This window comes from Xiphophorus hellerii, chromosome 2, assembly GCF_003331165.1.
Source record: "Xiphophorus hellerii strain 12219 chromosome 2, Xiphophorus_hellerii-4.1, whole genome shotgun sequence".
Classification (NCBI taxonomy): Eukaryota; Metazoa; Chordata; class Actinopteri; order Cyprinodontiformes; family Poeciliidae; genus Xiphophorus; species Xiphophorus hellerii.
In genome coordinates this window covers 16,389,675-16,408,126 of record NC_045673.1, presented here as the reverse complement: position 1 = coordinate 16,408,126, position 18,452 = coordinate 16,389,675, and the positions used below count along the sequence as shown (strand labels likewise).

Sequence of the window (18,452 nt, the reverse complement as noted above, 5' to 3'; positions counted from 1 at the left end):
GCCTTTGATTAGTAGTTACTGATGATTTTGATGATGTCATTTGACAAAACATAATCCTTCACAATTGATGAGTGTGTCTTTTTATGATATAAAACACTTTGAACTGCCTCGTTCCTGTAATGTGCTACACAAATAAACTTGACTTGATGAAATGTTTGGTTGAAGCAATAGCTTCATTCACATTATTAAGTTGTGTCTTTGGACATTAATACACTTGGAAAGAAGAGATTCACTTATCTAAAAGACAAGTTTAGTGCCAACCTAATTAAAAAAATAAAACATTCTGCTCAGGTATGTAAACGTATGCACATAACTCTGCGTTTGTGCATCTATCTTTAAACCGATCAATAGATACACACACACATGCGTATATACAGTATATATATATATATATTTACATATATACATGATTTATATGATTTATTGCAACCGTAGTGTCCTCTATTTCAGTTGTCACAGCAGTGCCATTCTCGATGCTGAACTTGCTATAAATGGAATGTGCTGCTATGAGATATTTATCTATGACAGGGCAAAAAGATGGGGAGCTTGAAGCGTTTCCGTGACGTTTCCATGGAGATCTCTGTCAGCATTTTGTATTGAGCTTACGTATCGTCTGGCGAAGATGACTGATCTCCCAGTGGGGCCCCTAAACACAAGCAGGAAAAGCTGAATTTAACTCATGGTTACAATGGATTTGTTTTTAAACACAGAAATAAAAGAGACTGTGCATGGGCACTGAAAGGAATGTTATTCTTATTTTTTATTTTTTATTAAGACTATCTGTAAGTGTACCATGGCCACATCTATTGAACTGAGTTCTGCATATTAGGACACTCTATGTTACCAATTTCAGATGTTACCTGTTCACACTCAAATGAACGGAGATGTAATAAAGCTTTACATTAGTCATAATGTGTACCCAGATACTACAGAGCTTTACACAGATTAAGATCCAGGCACAAGTGAAATGAAAAGATTTTTACTACATGTGAAAAGGCTGTCACAGTGATTCAGTGGCTGAATAGGCTTTTCTGTGCATGTTCTGCCTTTGTTTGCAATGCAACGTATACCTTAGAATTTATTTCCACCTGCATTGTAAGCAAAGGATGAAAGGATGTTTGTTCATCACCTTTCAGTGATGAAACAACTCCACTTCCAGTTGAAAGCAAGACATTTATCACTAAAACCTTCACAATGTTTTATTTGTGCTTAGCAGTTGGCTGCACAAATTATTGAGGGGATAAGTGAAAGTACATTTCTGTTGTTTCTTGAAAGGAAATAGAAATCAATTGAGTCAGTCGAAAAGGACAGTCTGAGCTCAGGCCATTACACGGAAATTTGTGGCAGCTTTATTGTCCAGCTTTGTATTTGATAATCTCACATTGCGGTCTGTCCAGTCTGTCAGTGTTACCATTTCAGCAAACTCTTCCTACAGCACAATCTTGCTCTATCTTCTTTCGGTGCTTCAGGCAAGAGGTTCCAATCTTTAGATCTGTGCGAATGGTTCTGAAAACTGCCTTGTATGACACCGTGTTACTTGCTGGTGTTAAATCTGAAATCTATTGCACTGCCGCTATGCTGCCAGTATCAAAATCCAGGATTTTCTTCATGAGGCCAGTTACATATTTGAGACAGGATTTTCTTCATGAGGCCAGTTACACATTTGAGACAGGATTTTCTTCATGAGGCCAGTTATGTGATCTGGCTCCTGTCTCTTGGTTTATCAATGACTAGGGTGTGATTGATTGATTTCCATTTGCCACTCACCACAGGGACTGCATTACAGTGGTTGGATGGTGTTGAAAAAACATTTTTGTTTATGTGCTTATGCTTATGTGGACCAGTTTCTGTGCATTTAATACAGTGAAATATTATCTGTCTTGCTAAATTCTGTCAGAAAACGACACAGTAAACTGGGTCAGTAAGATGTGATCAAAATAGTATAGTTATAAAAGTTTCAGGCGCAACTTTGACTCCCAAGGTGCATTAAGTTGCTATTTGTGAATATGGGATTGGCTCCTTTTAATTTTTTCTGTATTATGCTTTTTAAAAATTTTTTTAACACACACTGATGATTTGCATTGACCCCGATGAAGTTGTTTCCCAGTACTTCAAGTGTTGTTGGAGTCTTCACTTAATCAAAACAGAATAAAAGAGCAAATATAAAAAGTCGCTCTCAGAATATTCACAGTGACATTTAAAGCATGTTTCAGTCTTAGCTTAGGGCTGCATATTAAGGCAAAATAAGAAGACACTCTCTCCAAACTGTGTTTGTTTACAATTACAGAGTTTCATAGCTGAATGATATGCTTTCATAGGGCAAATTGTTCTTGAAAACAATAGTTTCTCTAACTCTTTCACCTCAGATCCACTATTTTAGTTTTATGCTTATCGTCATTGCTCAGAGGTTTCTTTCGTGTCTTTAAGGAAATCTGCATTAGAAATGTCTAAGCTCCCACATTATCTTTTTATCCCTACAGGAAAAACATTGTTGGGGAAAACAGTAGATGCTCAAAAGATTAATAACTTTTAACATCCATAAAATGAACAATCCATCACAGTGAGTTTTTTTCTGTTTCTGCTTGTATTCTTCCTGAATTACTGTGGCCACCACATTCCATTTGAATTAGAAAAATATGACCACCTATTGGAAATGTAACTTTGACTACAATAAAAACAGACAAGAAGACAGTTGTGATGGATTACCGGCCTGCATTCTGTTTAAGGTGTCTGCTGGATGATTTCTTGAAAATCTTAAATAAATGAAAATGTTAGCTTAATGGAGGGGGTCGCAAAATAGTCTAAACTTCACACTTCATGGTCTTACATCAAAGCAATATAACAAGTAGAGCAAGTTTTGTGTCTTTAGCAGACTTGTAAGGATTTTTGACCACCCACAGCATGCATGACATTAAAAAAGGTACCAAAATCTCCAAAGCCCACTGCAGGGGGATTATAAACAAAAAATAGCACAACAAACTATGCTTTGGGAAGCCTGCCTGTACAATGTCTCTTCTGTCCTGAAATCACAAAGATGAATGATGAACTTTAAAACTACTGGGAAATCAATGTAGCTTAATTTAGCTTGAGTTAGATGAAACTAACATTGAGCTTTTATGAATAAATAAGTAAGTAAGGCAAAGGAGGAATATGGGGCAAAACATATAATGTGCACTGCTAAGTTAGCAAGAAATGTGTAAGAATCCTATAGAGTTCCTATTAAGATTAATACTTTCCATTATCAGAGCATTTTGATCCCAAAAAATATGACATCTGCCACAAAACTGTATCGGGTCTCTCGGCAGGGGACCAAATCAGACCAAATCAGCAAAGACACAGTTAGCCAGAGATTAAATCGGCCATCAGTGTCAGTTTTGTTCTCTAGACCTAAATCTTCTGGAAAACTTGTATTGTGAGGCAAACAGAGTAGAGCATCACATAACATATGACCCAAAACTATGGATAATTAAAGAGAGATTGTTTTAAGAGGTTTTTTCAAAGATTCACTTGTGAAATATTTATGAGAAGAAGTGTTGTCCTAATGGAAAGATTGCCTTTTGCAAAGTTGAGTATTGCAGATAAAAGCTATGCCGTTAATCTTTTATTTAATATGTGAAACTAGTTTATTAAGCTGTCTCTAAAAGTAGTTCAAATTTGACACGCATGCCAAACTTTAGCTTAATATTATTATTTTCTTTTTACATTTGGTCAAAAAAACAAAAAAAAACACCTTATCCAAAGAAGTGCATTAACATTTTTGGAAGTTTTGTCAGCTTCACGACTGTTTCTAAAAGTACTAAAATTAAACTGCGCCCTTTTGCTTTCATCCCTACAGATGTGAGTGCTGAAGCGATGCTTTCATTAGGCAGTCACCACCACAAACTGACTTGACCTTTATGTAGTATGTGTGCAAAAAGACAGTTTTGTTCAGAGCGTGCATAACGGGAATGTCATCATGGCTAAACCTTCGAAACCCCAGACTGAGGAAGAATCACAAAATAAAAAAAATAAAAAAACTTGGACTTAATATATTCTGCTCACTTACGCCAAACAAGAACTATATTTTTAAAGTTTGAGTGAGACAAACTAAGTTAAATGTATTGACTGCAAAAATGGTCAACCTAGAATAACTGTCATGTACAAAATAAAGATATACATATACATGCTTTATTGTTACACACAAATGTCCATGTCTTGTCTCCCCACAGAATATATTTTTAAATCTGTTTTTGATCTCAAGAGGTTTTTGGCACATGTGAGACAAGCCTTTGTGCTTTTTTTAATTTCATTTTTCTTTGTGCTTACTTGCTCATGAGTGGCTTTGTTTGGGACTCTTCCATTGATACCAGTTTTGCTCAGTCTCTTTGCTGTTGATCGCAGACCTCACTCACTTTGGTTCTTGTAGTATCAAAACCTTGGGAATTACTTTGTAACTCTTCCCAGACTAACAGATATCAGTGACTTTTTTTCCCGTCTGTTCTTGAAATTGTTAGACTGTGGGATTATGAACTGTTTTTTGAGATATTTTAGCCAAACCATCACAATACCTCTCATTGTTTTCTTCTTCAACCTTCTATGCTTAAATAAGTGGGGAAAAAAATCAAGAAGATCTACTTCAAGATACTTTTGCAACTCTTACTGGCAATATAAATTTGAAAATGTGTTTGAAAAAAAGATTTTTCCATCACTGACACAAACATTATAATTGAACATTTTCTAAATTTTATATTTCAAGTGGTCTCATAGTGGACTTTAATGTCCTGCCATTTTTTCTGCCTTTGTGTTCAGACTGGAATATTTTTTGCCACCATTGGTACTGAAATGTGCCAAAGCAGCAGCAGTAGCAGCAGCATGGTGCAGGGTTTTGACTGAAAGCACACTGGTGTATTGTATCTGCCTTCTCTCCAGCCAGCTGCCTCAGAGACAGTCTCAGTGGCTTTAAAAACCGCAAGGGGCCTGGTTAGTTCTGGACAGGCGCTGATGTCTGTTTTTTTTTTTCTTTCCATGGTGACTCTATTCTCATGCCAGCAAAACACATTGAAATATGCTGCTGTGTTAACGCCAGCGAGTTGTAGGTGTAACTCACTGTGTGTGCTTCTCTCTGTTAATTCTCAGTGGAGCTCAGCTCGAGGATAAGCAGCTATTTACAGTCTGAGAGACTTCTGTGATCTGTCCCCACTGCCAGCCACACTGTCCTTTTGGCCAGTTTTAGACATAGAAGTGTGTCCAGCTCAAACAATTGAAAACATGCCCGCTGTGATCTTAGCTGTATTCTTCCATTATGCATCAGCAGTAGCAAGGGCCCTAATTAGTTGTGTTGGCTTGCAGAGGAAACGAATGGGCACTGATTTGACTCCAGGGCCATGAAGGAATTCCCAGCTACTCTGATGAGCTCGCTTCTTAAGAGTCAGTATTGGCAGGGAATCCCTCTTCCTCATCTTCTCATTCTTTATAGCCATTAGTTTTTATACACAAGCTTGTTTCAGAACTTTCCTCCTAATTAACTCCTCTTGATATTTTGGGTCTTACCATGTTTTCACATGATAAGACATATGATATTCCTGAGTTTTGCACGATGTCAAAAGTAAAGGAAGCAATCTGGCTCTTACAGTCTTGTTTTCAATTCTGTTGTGAACCTAAAAAGGCTTCAACATTGGCATTGCAATTATATCATGTAATATCTTTTTTGGAGATTTGTCCTTCAGGTTGAAGTTTAAGACAAAACATATTATTATACCTTTATTTAACCAGGCAAAATGGAAAAAACCCTCCAGTTGACATAGAGAAAAGGGGGGTCTACATGGTGCTGGCAAAAGAGTCAACATTTCTATGTAGAATTTATGATGTTAAACAGAGTGTCAGAATGTAAAAATGAATGGAAAATCTGTTAATTTCCTTCTTGAATTAATTATGCAGTTGCTTAGAACTTTCTAAATGAATAAGAAAAACACAAACACTTCCGACTTTGAACTTTCCAGGTACAATGAATGGAAAACTTCAAGATCACTTTGGTTAAAAATGAAGACAGGAAGACTCGGAGTTTGGTCAGTGACTTACCACTCCAATGGAAATCTGGAAGTATTACTTGGCAAAATATTTTCAATCACTGATGTTCCTAATAATTTGCCTCACTCTAACCCTGTCAGAGTTAGCAACTTTAAACATCAAAATATCTACTCAAAAGAGCATCAGTGCTATTTTTTTTATCCTTAGAGGTTCTTTAACACCTTTGCAAACTGCTCTCTAACATTTTAATGCTGTTTTAAAACCCTGCTTTCTCCCTCCCTCCTTCTTTTTCCCTCACACTCTGACCTCTGTTCTCTCTCTTGTTTGTTGCAGCTGGGTACAGAGTGGACTGCTCCAGGCGAGTTCACCAAGTTCAGGTCCCAATCCTCCAAATCTGTGCAGTAAGTACCTGTGACAACTCCCACATATCCTAATAGCACATTTATTTCTCTCCAGTACAGAGACCAAAAGTGGATATGAATACAGTTCTGCACTGGTGCATCTCCTAGAAGAGCTTTGTAGAGTCTCTCTAGCACTCTGTACCAAAGATAATCTGTTTTCATTCAGTCTGCTTTTTCTTTTAGACAAGTCAAGTTTGTTGCCTGTGAAGGCTTTTACTGCCCACATACATGAGTAAATGGATGGCTCAAGTGTCCACTAAACGCCTGAAATCAGGCCTCTTCTGTGCACATGTAATCTGATGCACCAGATGGGGTGTTATTCAGAACCATCCAGAAAGTGATCCTTTAGAAATGTTTAGAACAGCATAAATTTTAAAATAATACTTAGAATATTATTGAAGGAGCTATTCTTCAGCACAGGGGGATTCTAGCTAGTTTTAACTCTAATTAAAACCTATTCTAAGGGACAAACATGTGCTTTAACCACTGGACAGATGAAAAAACCTGTTTTTCAAAAATTTGAATCCATCAAATACATTCCAGAATTTTATTGCCAATAAATCCAGCTATATTTGACAATCAAATTCACATACCCTGATGTTTCAGGCATGCTATTTCAGGCATGCAAATCCTGAAATAGAGCCAGCAGAGGTTGTCAAATTGTACCTTCACAGGTAATGCGTCTAATTAGGCTGACAAAGAAAACGGCCCAGTGTGGGCCAGTTTTAGTAAAAACACAGAAAGTTCAGGAACAGGCAGAACATCTCCAGTCAGGATAATTAATAGTCTACTGTGTTTATCCTTAAAGAAGACAATTGAAAGAAGGGGGTAAGGAGAGCTCTTTAAGTATAAATTTAACATTATCACTATTATTTAACTTTTCATTTTATTTTTCTTTCCAGTTTCTTTTTTCAGTTTTTATAGTCATTTCATATATTTAATATTTTTTATTGTACCACCACATTATATATATATATTTTCCATATTCGGAAGTTATAAAAAAAAAATTCTGTCCCTTTTTATCATACATTTATGATTTATGTTCCTTCTCCTAATATTTCATCTCTTTGATTTTTCAACCTCCTTGTTATTTTCCTTTATTCCGTTTATTTGCAAATATCTGTTTTATTTCCCTTGTGTTCTTAGTTTCTTTTTCCTTCTGACTCTTTGTGACACTGTAAATTGAAAAAGGGGAAAGAGAGAAAAGGGAATGTGTGAAGATTCAGAATCAGCTTCATTCTTATCAGTCAACATCAAGATCTGAGCTCTGTGTGCTAACTCTGATATCAACTGCAGGACGTGAGATTTATACGTTCACAAAACTCACTTTCGTCTTACTCTTCCAAGATATCGGCGGTTTCTTTCAACAATTTTGACACAGACCACTGTGCCATGCTGATGCCTGCTTTGGAAACTTTGGGAACCGGTCTTCTGACCTTCTGTGACCACAAGCAGAAACCAAAGTCTGCCTTCCCTGAGCTCAACATACAGAATTGCCTCTATTTTCAGTTTAACTGTTTACCGGCTTGAACTATTAGCATATTAGCCAAGCTTCTGCTAATAGCTGACAGGACAGCCAAAATAATAAAACAAGTCTGCCAGAAACAATTAGGCAGATGCCTGTTTTAGATTGTCAAGTCAGCAATAAACTGACTATTGTCAGGCCCAGCCACAGAGAGGACCAAAGACTGGACTACAAATAGAGAATAAAAGAGACTGGCTAAAAACTTTGAACACACAGCTGTCCCCCGTTTTATGACAGCTGCCAGGAAATACGAGTGTGGTGTATTCTGTCAGTGTTGTCAAAATGCTCGTGCGGTGATGCTTCAGGAATAAGGCTCTGCAGGCTGGACTTTGGTTGCAACAGCAATGATTGTATTACAGCTGCAGCCTAAGTCAGCACAACCGAATTACGAGGAAGTCTTGGCCCGATTATACAGAAGTCCCCCCAATCTCTGGTTAATGACACTTTTATAGGGCTCTGCACAAAACATACTTTCAGTGTAAGTTTTCATAGGAAAACATATGAAAATATGTTTTCACATTTTGTGACTATTCACATGTTCCACATTGACACCTTGTTTGAGTTCTGGGCCATTTTGTCTTCTTGTTCTTTTGAATCTTCTCCGTGCTTCTTGTTTTCCGAATCTCAATGTCTTTTGTCCTTTGTCCTTGGTCATAATAGGAAATAGGTGAACACAAAAATAAACTATGAAAATATACCAGATGGAAAAAAGACTGTTTGGCTTTGCCACCAGTGCTATATGTGATGTCATCACACCTGGTGTCTGTCCAACAAAATGTAAAAGAAAAAAAAAAAAAAGCTATACATTATAAACCAGGCAAAATTTGATTTTGGATTCTGGAAATTTAAATCTAGAAAACCACATAATTTGATTTACAAACTAAGTACGTTGTGCTGCGGATTAAATTAAACACAAAATTATATACTGAGCAGATATTGTAATTTTCTATTTTACCTTAGCTTCAGTTACAAAGTTATTCCTTATTATGGGTTGAGTTATTATATCTTGCTATCACTTTGCTTTGTGGAATGTAACATGAAAGAATAATTGGAAAAGACTGATTTGATGTTACTGTGTGCGGGCATGTGGGAAAGGATGCATTTATAATTTTAAACACAACTAAGTGCATGTCTCTTCAGATTATTGTGAAGATGTTAAGTACAAAGCCATTTTTTTTTTTTTTCTAATGAGTTTCCAAGTCATTGCGCACATGTACTGTAAGTTGTGCTGAACTGTGCAGCATCCTTTAGCTTTGCTTTGTTTTGTAAAGGAATGTACCTAAAATGACAAATGTTTGGGTTAATTGCTAAAGAAAAAGCTCTGCTTTAATCTAGATGGGATATAATTAAAATCAGCAACTTAGGACAGCAGAACAAAGGAAGATGTGATCAGATAATAATGCATGTCAGGTTGTTCGCAGCCAAAATAATAAGTGATTACTCACATTTTATTACCTGGTAATCTCAGAAATTTGTAAATCAAATATATAAAGAAGCAATTACCCAACCTGTAATGATGTTGGTCTTCCTAGATTATGACAAGCTATTTTGTGGTTGGAAATCATTGTGAAAATTAGTAGTCACAAGGGTGCAGGTAGCCCTTATCAACATGAGGCTTTGGTGTAATTTGCTACTAGAGAATAGGTTTAGGGCTATTTGAGGCTATTTACAGACTCCCCAGTTCTGTTCTGCACAAAGCCTTAATCAAATCTACAATTTAAAACAGTACTGACACTGTGCATAGTTATTACCATACTGAGCCCTATCTGGATAAAATGCAATACAGGCACGGTCTTCAAAGATATAAATGAACAAAAATATGGATGTACCCAAATGTAGGAAGGAATTATGTACAGCAAATTAATACGTTTAAAAAGGATCTAAAACCCAAGAAAACCAAAGAAAAATGCAGGGTGCTGGTTGATGGCATAAATCCCAAACAACCACAGGCTCACAATAAACATGTGCTTGGTTGCAAAGAGTGGCAACAGTCTATCAAACAAATGAAAATATAATTTATATAGCACAAGTTCCACTGAATAAATGGTTACAACATTGACAAACAATAAGGATCTGGCAATAAACTGAAGAAGCTTAGAAGTATACTGTTTGTATATACCTGGGAGAGTGACTACTTACTGGAAAGCAGGTGTGTGTTGTAGATGAGCAACTGAATGAATTGAATCAATAACTTACCATGAATTTAAAATAAGTCCAGGGATGCACCATTCGCATCCCAGTTTTGGGGGGCATTGAGATAAAATACTTTACAAACTCCCATCTACAATTTATCCTGTCCAAAACCGAAGGCAACAATGAAACAAAGACAGCACACAGACAAGTAAAATCAAAAACACTAAAAACAAGAAATATAAAGCTATGAATAATGACACAACTTCTCACACAGACACCTTCTAAAGAACAAACAATGGCTGCTGAAAGACCTGCACATTGTTTCTTCGGTCTAAATTGTCCAAACACATACAGACAATCTAAATAAGCTGCTGTACCCGAATTCAGAGATTTTTCCACCTGCGTTCACTAATATCTAAAGCATATACTGTATTTTCACCTACTGTATCCACCTCCTTCTTTTTCTACTAACTAGATTTAGGATTATTTAAAAAAATGGAATCTGAACTTTTGATTCCCACCCATAACCAAAAGACTTGGAAAGAATGAGAGGAAAAGTGGGGGTGGTAAATCTTCCTGTGTGATTGTGCTGCTATACATCCTCTACACGTGATGTTCATTAATGACCAGGAGCTGTAGTCTACTTTTATCATGTTAGTTGTCTCATCCTTGTGGAGCGTGAAGTTTTTTTTCTATGTGGCTGTTTTAATAGATGGAAAGGCACAGGAGATTCAGTTCGATACACATGTTAGTGAGATCTGGTGGCCGTCCACACCACCTGGCTGTCACCACCTGGAGGTAATGACTCACACTATTAGAGTCTGTGTGTCTGTGAAGGGGGTAATGGTGCTGTCTCTGCACTGAATCTAAATTTTCGTCATTACACTTGATGGATAGAAGGTACTTGCACATACAGTATTTCTCCAATCAGTCAATCTCCATTAGGTTATCTTGTTTCCATAAAGGTATATATCCATTACTTGAGTTCTTTATGTTAAAGAAATTGAATGTATGTGAAGATTTATGAGAAAACATTTCCTTGATTTTTGAGAATAATAATAATCTGATAAACGTATTAAATTATAGGCAACAATAGGTAGGGACAAGTCTTACTTCATTTTCATGTATTAATCACAATTCAAATCTGCAGTTAGATAAAAATTCACTAAATATTTGAAGCGATTCCTTTATTTTTATGTCACTGTTCACACATTAGACTGGAGAAAGATATTTCTCTGTTTCCAGGCTCCTCCTGGGAGACCCTGCAGGCTTCCCATACCAGAGGGATTCCTGCAGGAAGTTCTTGGTTTTTCCTGGTGTCCCATTCCAGCTGGACTTAAAATTCCTCCACAAGGAGACAAGCTGTTATTCTAATCAGATGCTTCAATCACTGCAGCCGACTTCTTGTAACAGCTAAAATTTTAAATTATTCATATTTTTCAAATTATCATTGAAATTATTAATAGATTTTTTAATAGAAAAGTAATTTCATTGGATAATGAAATGTTAATGACACTCATTCTGAAGCTTATAACTCTCCATTCCTTGGCATACGAGTTTCGAGAGAATTATACTGACCTGAATCGAAAAAAAAACAACATTAAAAAGCTGTTTGTTTTTGAAGCCACTAAATTCTCCGGTGATGACTTTTATAAATGCATCACTTTCAAACTGCACCGTTTTGTCACCACCTGTGCTCATATCTGTGACGTGATAGGTTGGCAGTGCCTGCTAGGTGCTGTCACAACAACCTGATGAGTGACAGTAATGTTGTCAGGTGAGGAACCCAGATAACCCCCATCAACCGTATCTCCTCTTTCTGAAACAGCTAACAGCGCCTCTGGCTGTGTAGACAACACTGGGAGATTGACATTTGCTTAGGTTCTACAAACTCAAACGCTCAGAGCTGCATACTGAGCTGGTCCGGAGCTGCGCTTGATGTGACATGTCATAGAAGTTCCAGAACAGCTTAAGCTGTGATTTGATTGACAAGAAGTGGAAGATTACTGTGAAAGTAAAATTGTTTGAACAATATGAAAAACTAATGAGCAGTACATCCTTCATGACATGCTTCATAACATGGTAACAGGAGTCATGGTTCAAAAATAGTTCAGAGTTAAAAGTTTATTTAGGAGAACAAGTGATTGTGCTCCTAAAAATGTAAATTTAAGGAGTACAAATGCCAACTGATGAGAAATGTACACACTCTCACCTTGGACATGCATTGTTAGAATCGGGTAGACCTTATTTATATGATATAGTAGACCTTTTAACTTAAAAGATAAACATCAAGGGTGAACATTAAGGTTTGGGAAAGAGTCTATTTAGAGGGCAATTTACTGTATCAAAATACACAGCATAGACTCATATAACATTGTACCAAATACTGCATCCAAACAGTCTCTTGTGGATTGCAATATTGCTACATTGAAATCATGACGTTGACTTCTATTCAACATATTGTGCGGCTATCACCCAAGTCAAGCAACCAGTTTCCACTAAGAGAAGTGGACAACACCCATCCATAAGTGTGCCTTCTTTGCAGATTGCTGAAGGACATTTAAAATGTTTTAAGGCTCTGTGTTTATATCAGAGCTTGCATACTTTACAATAAATTTAGACTTGTGCACCCAATTCAGAAATCAGTTAAATGGTGTGTTGCTTGATCAGTCTGCCCTAAAAAAAACATCAGTTCAAATTGTCTTTAAAAGCCCTAAATGAATATATCTACACACAGACTGAATGTGAGTAAACTTCCCATTGGCTCTGTGTCCACACTCAAACATCACTTTATGTTATCCACCAATTAGCAAGAAGATTTATTATATAAGCTACTTAAAATGTCTTTCGGTATTTCATCTCACAGAGTGAAGAGGATGATGTTCACTTCCAATCCTTTACAGCTTTTTAAATGTGATGCAAGCTCTTCATTTTATGTACAGACTTATAGGGAATATGTGGGGTTATTTTTCCTTTTCCTAGTTATTACTGTTGCTCCTTTCCAGGCAACAGTGAGGGAAGCCTTGTGGAGAATGTCCAGTTATTTCACTGTGGGATCTCCGTATCTATAATTGAATCACTTTAACACTCCTGGCCATTATAGGTGGTGAGGAGCAAAAGGAAAGGATAGTGTTTTTCCAGCTGACATCATAGGCATCCATATTTAGCATGGAGACGAGCCGAACACTACACCTGCTCTCAGCACCTGCACTATCTGATTGGATTCACTTTTGTGTGTATGGGTGTGTTTGTCTGTGTGTGCATACAGTTCCTTGATTGCATTTGAGTACGAGTACCACTCTGAGTGTTAACTTCTTTCCACACAAGATACTTAGAAGATCTTAGAATAAAGCTTTTTTTTTTGCCAGCAAGCTGCAATGACTCCTATGTCCTTTTTTTTTTCTTCCCTAAGGCTTTCAGTCCACCATCTGTTTGTTTGAGTGATGGGAGCCTGCAAGTATACATATCTTTGACTGTGTGTGTGTGTGTGCGCATCTGTGTTGGAGTGTGACTTATGTCTAATCGGAAAGCCTTTGGGGTTTAAATGCACATCTTTGGAGCTGTGGAAAACCGTGATTTCACAGCAGACATCTGATTGGCAGTAATGCCTGACTGTAACCAAACTGCAACACAGTGCCGGTTGCAGCCAAACGTGATTAGAGACAGTAATGATGACAGGGGGTCAGGTTAGTCTGACGCAGAGCAGAAATGATGTTGTGAGTGGCTTGGGAATGGATACATAAGCCTTTTTGAAGGGGATCAAGTAAATATCCAGGATATTCTTATTGGTCTGCAGTAAGACAAGATTAACAGCTAGAGACTCTTGCAGACAAATAATGGTTGCTTTAAAAGACCACACGTACACAGCAGTGGATTTCCTTTTGCTAAGCATTTGAATCTCAACTTTTATGTAATATAATTTCTTTGGGAATCTTATCACAGCAACAAGGCAAATTGCACTTGTCAGATGCTCCGAGCTGAACCAGCACAGCTTTCTAGCATCAGCAGTGTGGGGGCAAAAATCATGCAAAAATCACAGTCATTGTCTCTGTAAATGTCAGATTGTCATTTTCTAAAAGTGACAGTCTGACATTTATAACTCTGTTACAATCGGACGGGCACGCACAGGTCAGACAGTAATCAGGTTGCTATCTTCTCCCACACTGTTTCTGTCTGAAACTATAAGTACAGCACTATAAATTATTTTCAGGAGCTTAAACCCATTTGAACCATTCAGTTCTGTGAACAGTCAGTATTATGATGGCAATGTGAGTGGGTTTAAAGAGATGAGAAGCTCTGACAGGGACTAAAAATTAGGATTATGTGTTTGGATTACAACATTTAGGAAAAAAATGTTGTTTTTTTCAGATTGTGACATATAAACAGCTTGTTTAAAAAGGAGGGGGAGAGGTAATCTGCATTTTCCAGGCACATAGTGCCGTTTTGTAGCACAGTCAAGTAACTATGTTACCTTCAGTTGTTATTAAAATGCTGTATATGTTAAATGTATCATGGCAATTTGATGCCTTGAAAATGTCCTCTGTCTCTTTAAGAAGCTCCTATCTTTCCAACACTCCACTTTCAGCACATCATCACAACAATGCTCCTCCATGATGCCATTTATATCTATTCTTAGGAGCGATCGACTGAAAAGTAGATTATATGATATGCTCAGCCAAACATCTAAGAAGTTAAGTATGAAAACAAAGCAGAGATGTGTAAGACCAACAGTATGGACACTCTTCTTTTGCAAAACACATAAATAAATGCAAAAACAAACATACAAAAAAAATGTTTCTTGCTTATCCCGAAAATACAACTAAAGTGCCTTTCAAAACACATTAATCCTTCACATTTTGTCACTTTACAATTACAAATTATAATGTATTGTAGAACCACTTTTATATAACCAACACAAAGTATTGCTTAATTGTGCACCCATCCATCCATCCATCCATCCATCCATCCATCCATCCATCCATCCATCGTCCCATCTTTGAAAAATCTTTGAAAAGAAAAATCATCTCTACAACATGATTCTTCCACCACCATGCGGATGACGTGGTCAAATCTAAATGCAGTGTTAGTTTTCCACCTCACATGGCCTTTTGGAGAGAGACCAAAAAGTACAGTTTGGTCACATCTTAACAGAGCATTTTCTCACATGTTGTTTGTCCCTATCATGGCTTGTGTCAATCTGCAAACCAGACTTTTTATGGCTTCCAACAACGGCTTTCCACTTGCCTTGAATCTTGAGTCTACAATCCACCTATTGTAGACAATAGGTGGATCTCTACAGAGTTATGGTGGGCCATTTGGCTGTTTCTCCTATGTATTTTTGTTGTTTATTTCTGTTATGCTTGAAGTGTTTATTGGTCTTTATGATGCTGCTTGTTGACTAATCTTTTCTAATACCCCTTTGAGATCTTCTAAAGACAGCTATTCGAGGGAGGTTAAATTGAATACCGATGTACTCTTTGTAGTAATTAGGGGACTTCTGAAGACAACTGCTTGAACTGGATTTTATCCAGGGGTGTTAGGGCAGAGGGGGCTGAAAACAAACTGTCTGAAGCTTGACTCCCTGGTGTTGCATTGAGAAAAGCAAGAACTTTTTAAAATCTAGTAATACCGGACAAGCACAGAAAAGTGAACACAAACTGTTCTCCCCAATTCACAATTTTTGGGCAGAAAATAAGAGTGATGCGGGGAAAAGGATAGAAATAAAAGCAAAGAAAAAAAACTGAGCTTAGTATTCTTCAACATTTACATGAGATGCTTAAATGTGAAGGAATTGGATGCGGTCAATTCAAAAAAGGTAGACTGTGTGAGAAGTGCAGGAAAGAAATGGCCGACTTGACACAGAAGAAAAGTGGGAGAGAGCAGGGGATGACAGAGCCGGATGGAGAAAATGGAAGAAAGAGGATTTATTGAGGCTGCAGGGAAGAGCGTTGGGATCGCGCTCTGATGGATTAGAGAAATGCATGGGAAATGGAGGAAAAAAGGGAGGAGAGAGTGTGAAGGGAAAAAAGCTTTTTGTCCTCCTCCGGGCAGCTCCAGACTCTAGTATCATTAATGTAGTTGAGAGAAACGTTTTTGCTGAGAACAAGCTTTTACTTAAAGGACACCTGTGGGCATTGCAGATAAAGAAATCAGTCAAGAGAAAAAAAGGGACGGAGACGGGGACAGGGTGACACTCGGGATAAAGGACAGACTTCAAAATTGGACTGTGGACTCTTAAAGCCATCAGTGGGCTGAGAGAGTGCAATAGCATAAGAAGATAATAGCAAAGACAGGGAGTTTACACTCTTTACTTCACTTCCAGGTTTTTAAGATAAAAGAGAGAGGGCCAAGAAATAGGCATTGTGGGTCAATAAGTTTTTGGACAAACGGCCTCGCTTTGCTTCAGTGGGGTTTTTTTCCTAGATGTTTGTCAAAGAGTGTGTATATCAACGAGAGGAAGGTTCCTTCCTCCATTTTTAATTCAAAATAAAAATTTAATGCCTTAGCCAAAGCAGACTTCAGGCTGTGATGATATTCTCTGGTATATTGGTCGGTTCCCACAGAGCCTTCTTATGTTATCCATCCTATTCCGATTCCTTTGTCCATCTCTATCTGTTCAGCACACAGTGAGAGGAGACGGGAAACAAAGACTCTAATTAGTCAAGCAATTAGACTCTTGTTTTGTGTCCTTCCTTCATCCTTTGAATCACATACCAATAGCTGCCTTCTTCTCTTTCATGGCTCATTTGCCCTTCACTTGCCCTTTCATCTTTTCTGCCTCTTTTCATGAAGGAAAGTCTATAAAAAATAGCTTTTTAAGCTTATTTGCTGTAATCCCATCTTCATTTTCCTAAGAAAGCAGTTCATTTACTATTTACCACTCCATCGTTGTTTTGGCCATTCTTTATCTGTCTATCTCTTTCATCTATCTAACCATCCAACACACACAAACAAACTCATTTAGTCTCACTGAATTATGAAGGATGAAACACCTATGTCCAATCCCACAATATAACGTGTGGTGATTTTGCTTTAATTCTTAACATTTTTGGTGTGTCATTTGTAAAAAAAAAATAAAATAAAATGAATCCACCAAGCCTCCAACACTGACATTTCTCTACATTTCCTCCACGACAAGCTGTGGCAGCTGTAAATTGTTTCCTTCGTAGCATAAACTAGAAAGAAGGATTTATGGAGACTAATAACAAACTTCAGTGATTGATTGCCATATTTAAAAGTTAATTATTTATTTTTATTTGAGTCTAACAACTAAAATGTGACATAGCCTACACATGTTTTTTTCTAAGTGTCTGAAGTTGAATCAGACTAAACTTTTCTTGTTTTCGGTCAGTTAGAATGACCAAAATTATTTCTATTTGTTACATGACAGACAATTTAGCAAGAACATTTTTAGAGATTCTTTGTAACTTTTTTTAATTGTTAATGAGGCACAGCCAACATGATTATATCATGGCTTTGGAAACCCATAATAGGTTTATTACATTGAACATTTAAGTCTTATTATATTTTTCACAAAGTATCTAATCTTGTGCATAGACTCCAGGTATTCTGCCCATTCTGGGAGTGACTTGAAGGGAATTATTACATGTTTTTAAATCTGAGGATGAATGTTGAGAGTTTTGTGTAGATGAAGCGTCAACTGCTTTATGTCTGTCTTTGGTGTAACTCTGAGACAGTGTGGCGGCAGACAGAAGCCTCTCAACTCTATCATTAGATTATCCCCCTGATCAAGTCAAATTATGGTCAGACATCCAAAGTGTAATGAAGGGTCAGGAAATTTAATGATGTTTCCTAAAAGCATTAATGTGGTCTGGTCAGGGGTGAAAGCTCCACAAAGTCAAACTATAAAACAAACATTACTCAATTTTAGATTATTAGAAAGAAAGACGTAATAAAATGTCTTGCTTTAACAGATTTGTTTGTGCTTTGCCTTTGGAGAATGTATAATGCCTTGTTCATCAGTTTTTTTGTTATTTTGTTGTTTTTACTCCTTTAGTGATGAATCATCTAAAAGTCATGGTTGTAGGAATTGCTTTGTTTGTATCATTTCTGGGAAGGGCAAGTGGGGCAGCTAGGAACTTCAAGTGGCACTTAGGTTTGCTGGGTGCAATTTCAACAGCTACACAGACATCCCCTATTTATGATAGAGTGACCTTTATAGCATACTGTCACTGCTCTCCTGCACCTGCAATGATTTATTGGCTATACAGGAAGCTTGTCAGTAGGATGATACAGCAGAGCTTATACCTGGTGCAGCACATGACTGCCCCCCCCAACCCCTCAGGCCTGTGTCCTTCAGTTTCAACTCAGCCAACAACATCAAAAAGTAGAAAAGAAAACACACACATCAAAATTTGTTTATTATA

The 18,452-nt window shown here is 37.2% G+C and overlaps 1 protein-coding gene across 1 annotated transcript in view; it reads left to right on the top strand.

Annotated features, from left to right (window-relative positions):
- The window catches only part of b4galnt4a (beta-1,4-N-acetyl-galactosaminyl transferase 4a), a 144,599-nt gene that overhangs the window by 101,026 nt on the left and 25,121 nt on the right, over nt 1–18,452 (top strand). Inside the window, 1 exon segment of the mRNA XM_032585208.1 lies at nt 6,340–6,407. Within this exon segment, the coding sequence (XP_032441099.1) occupies nt 6,340–6,407 (68 nt within the window).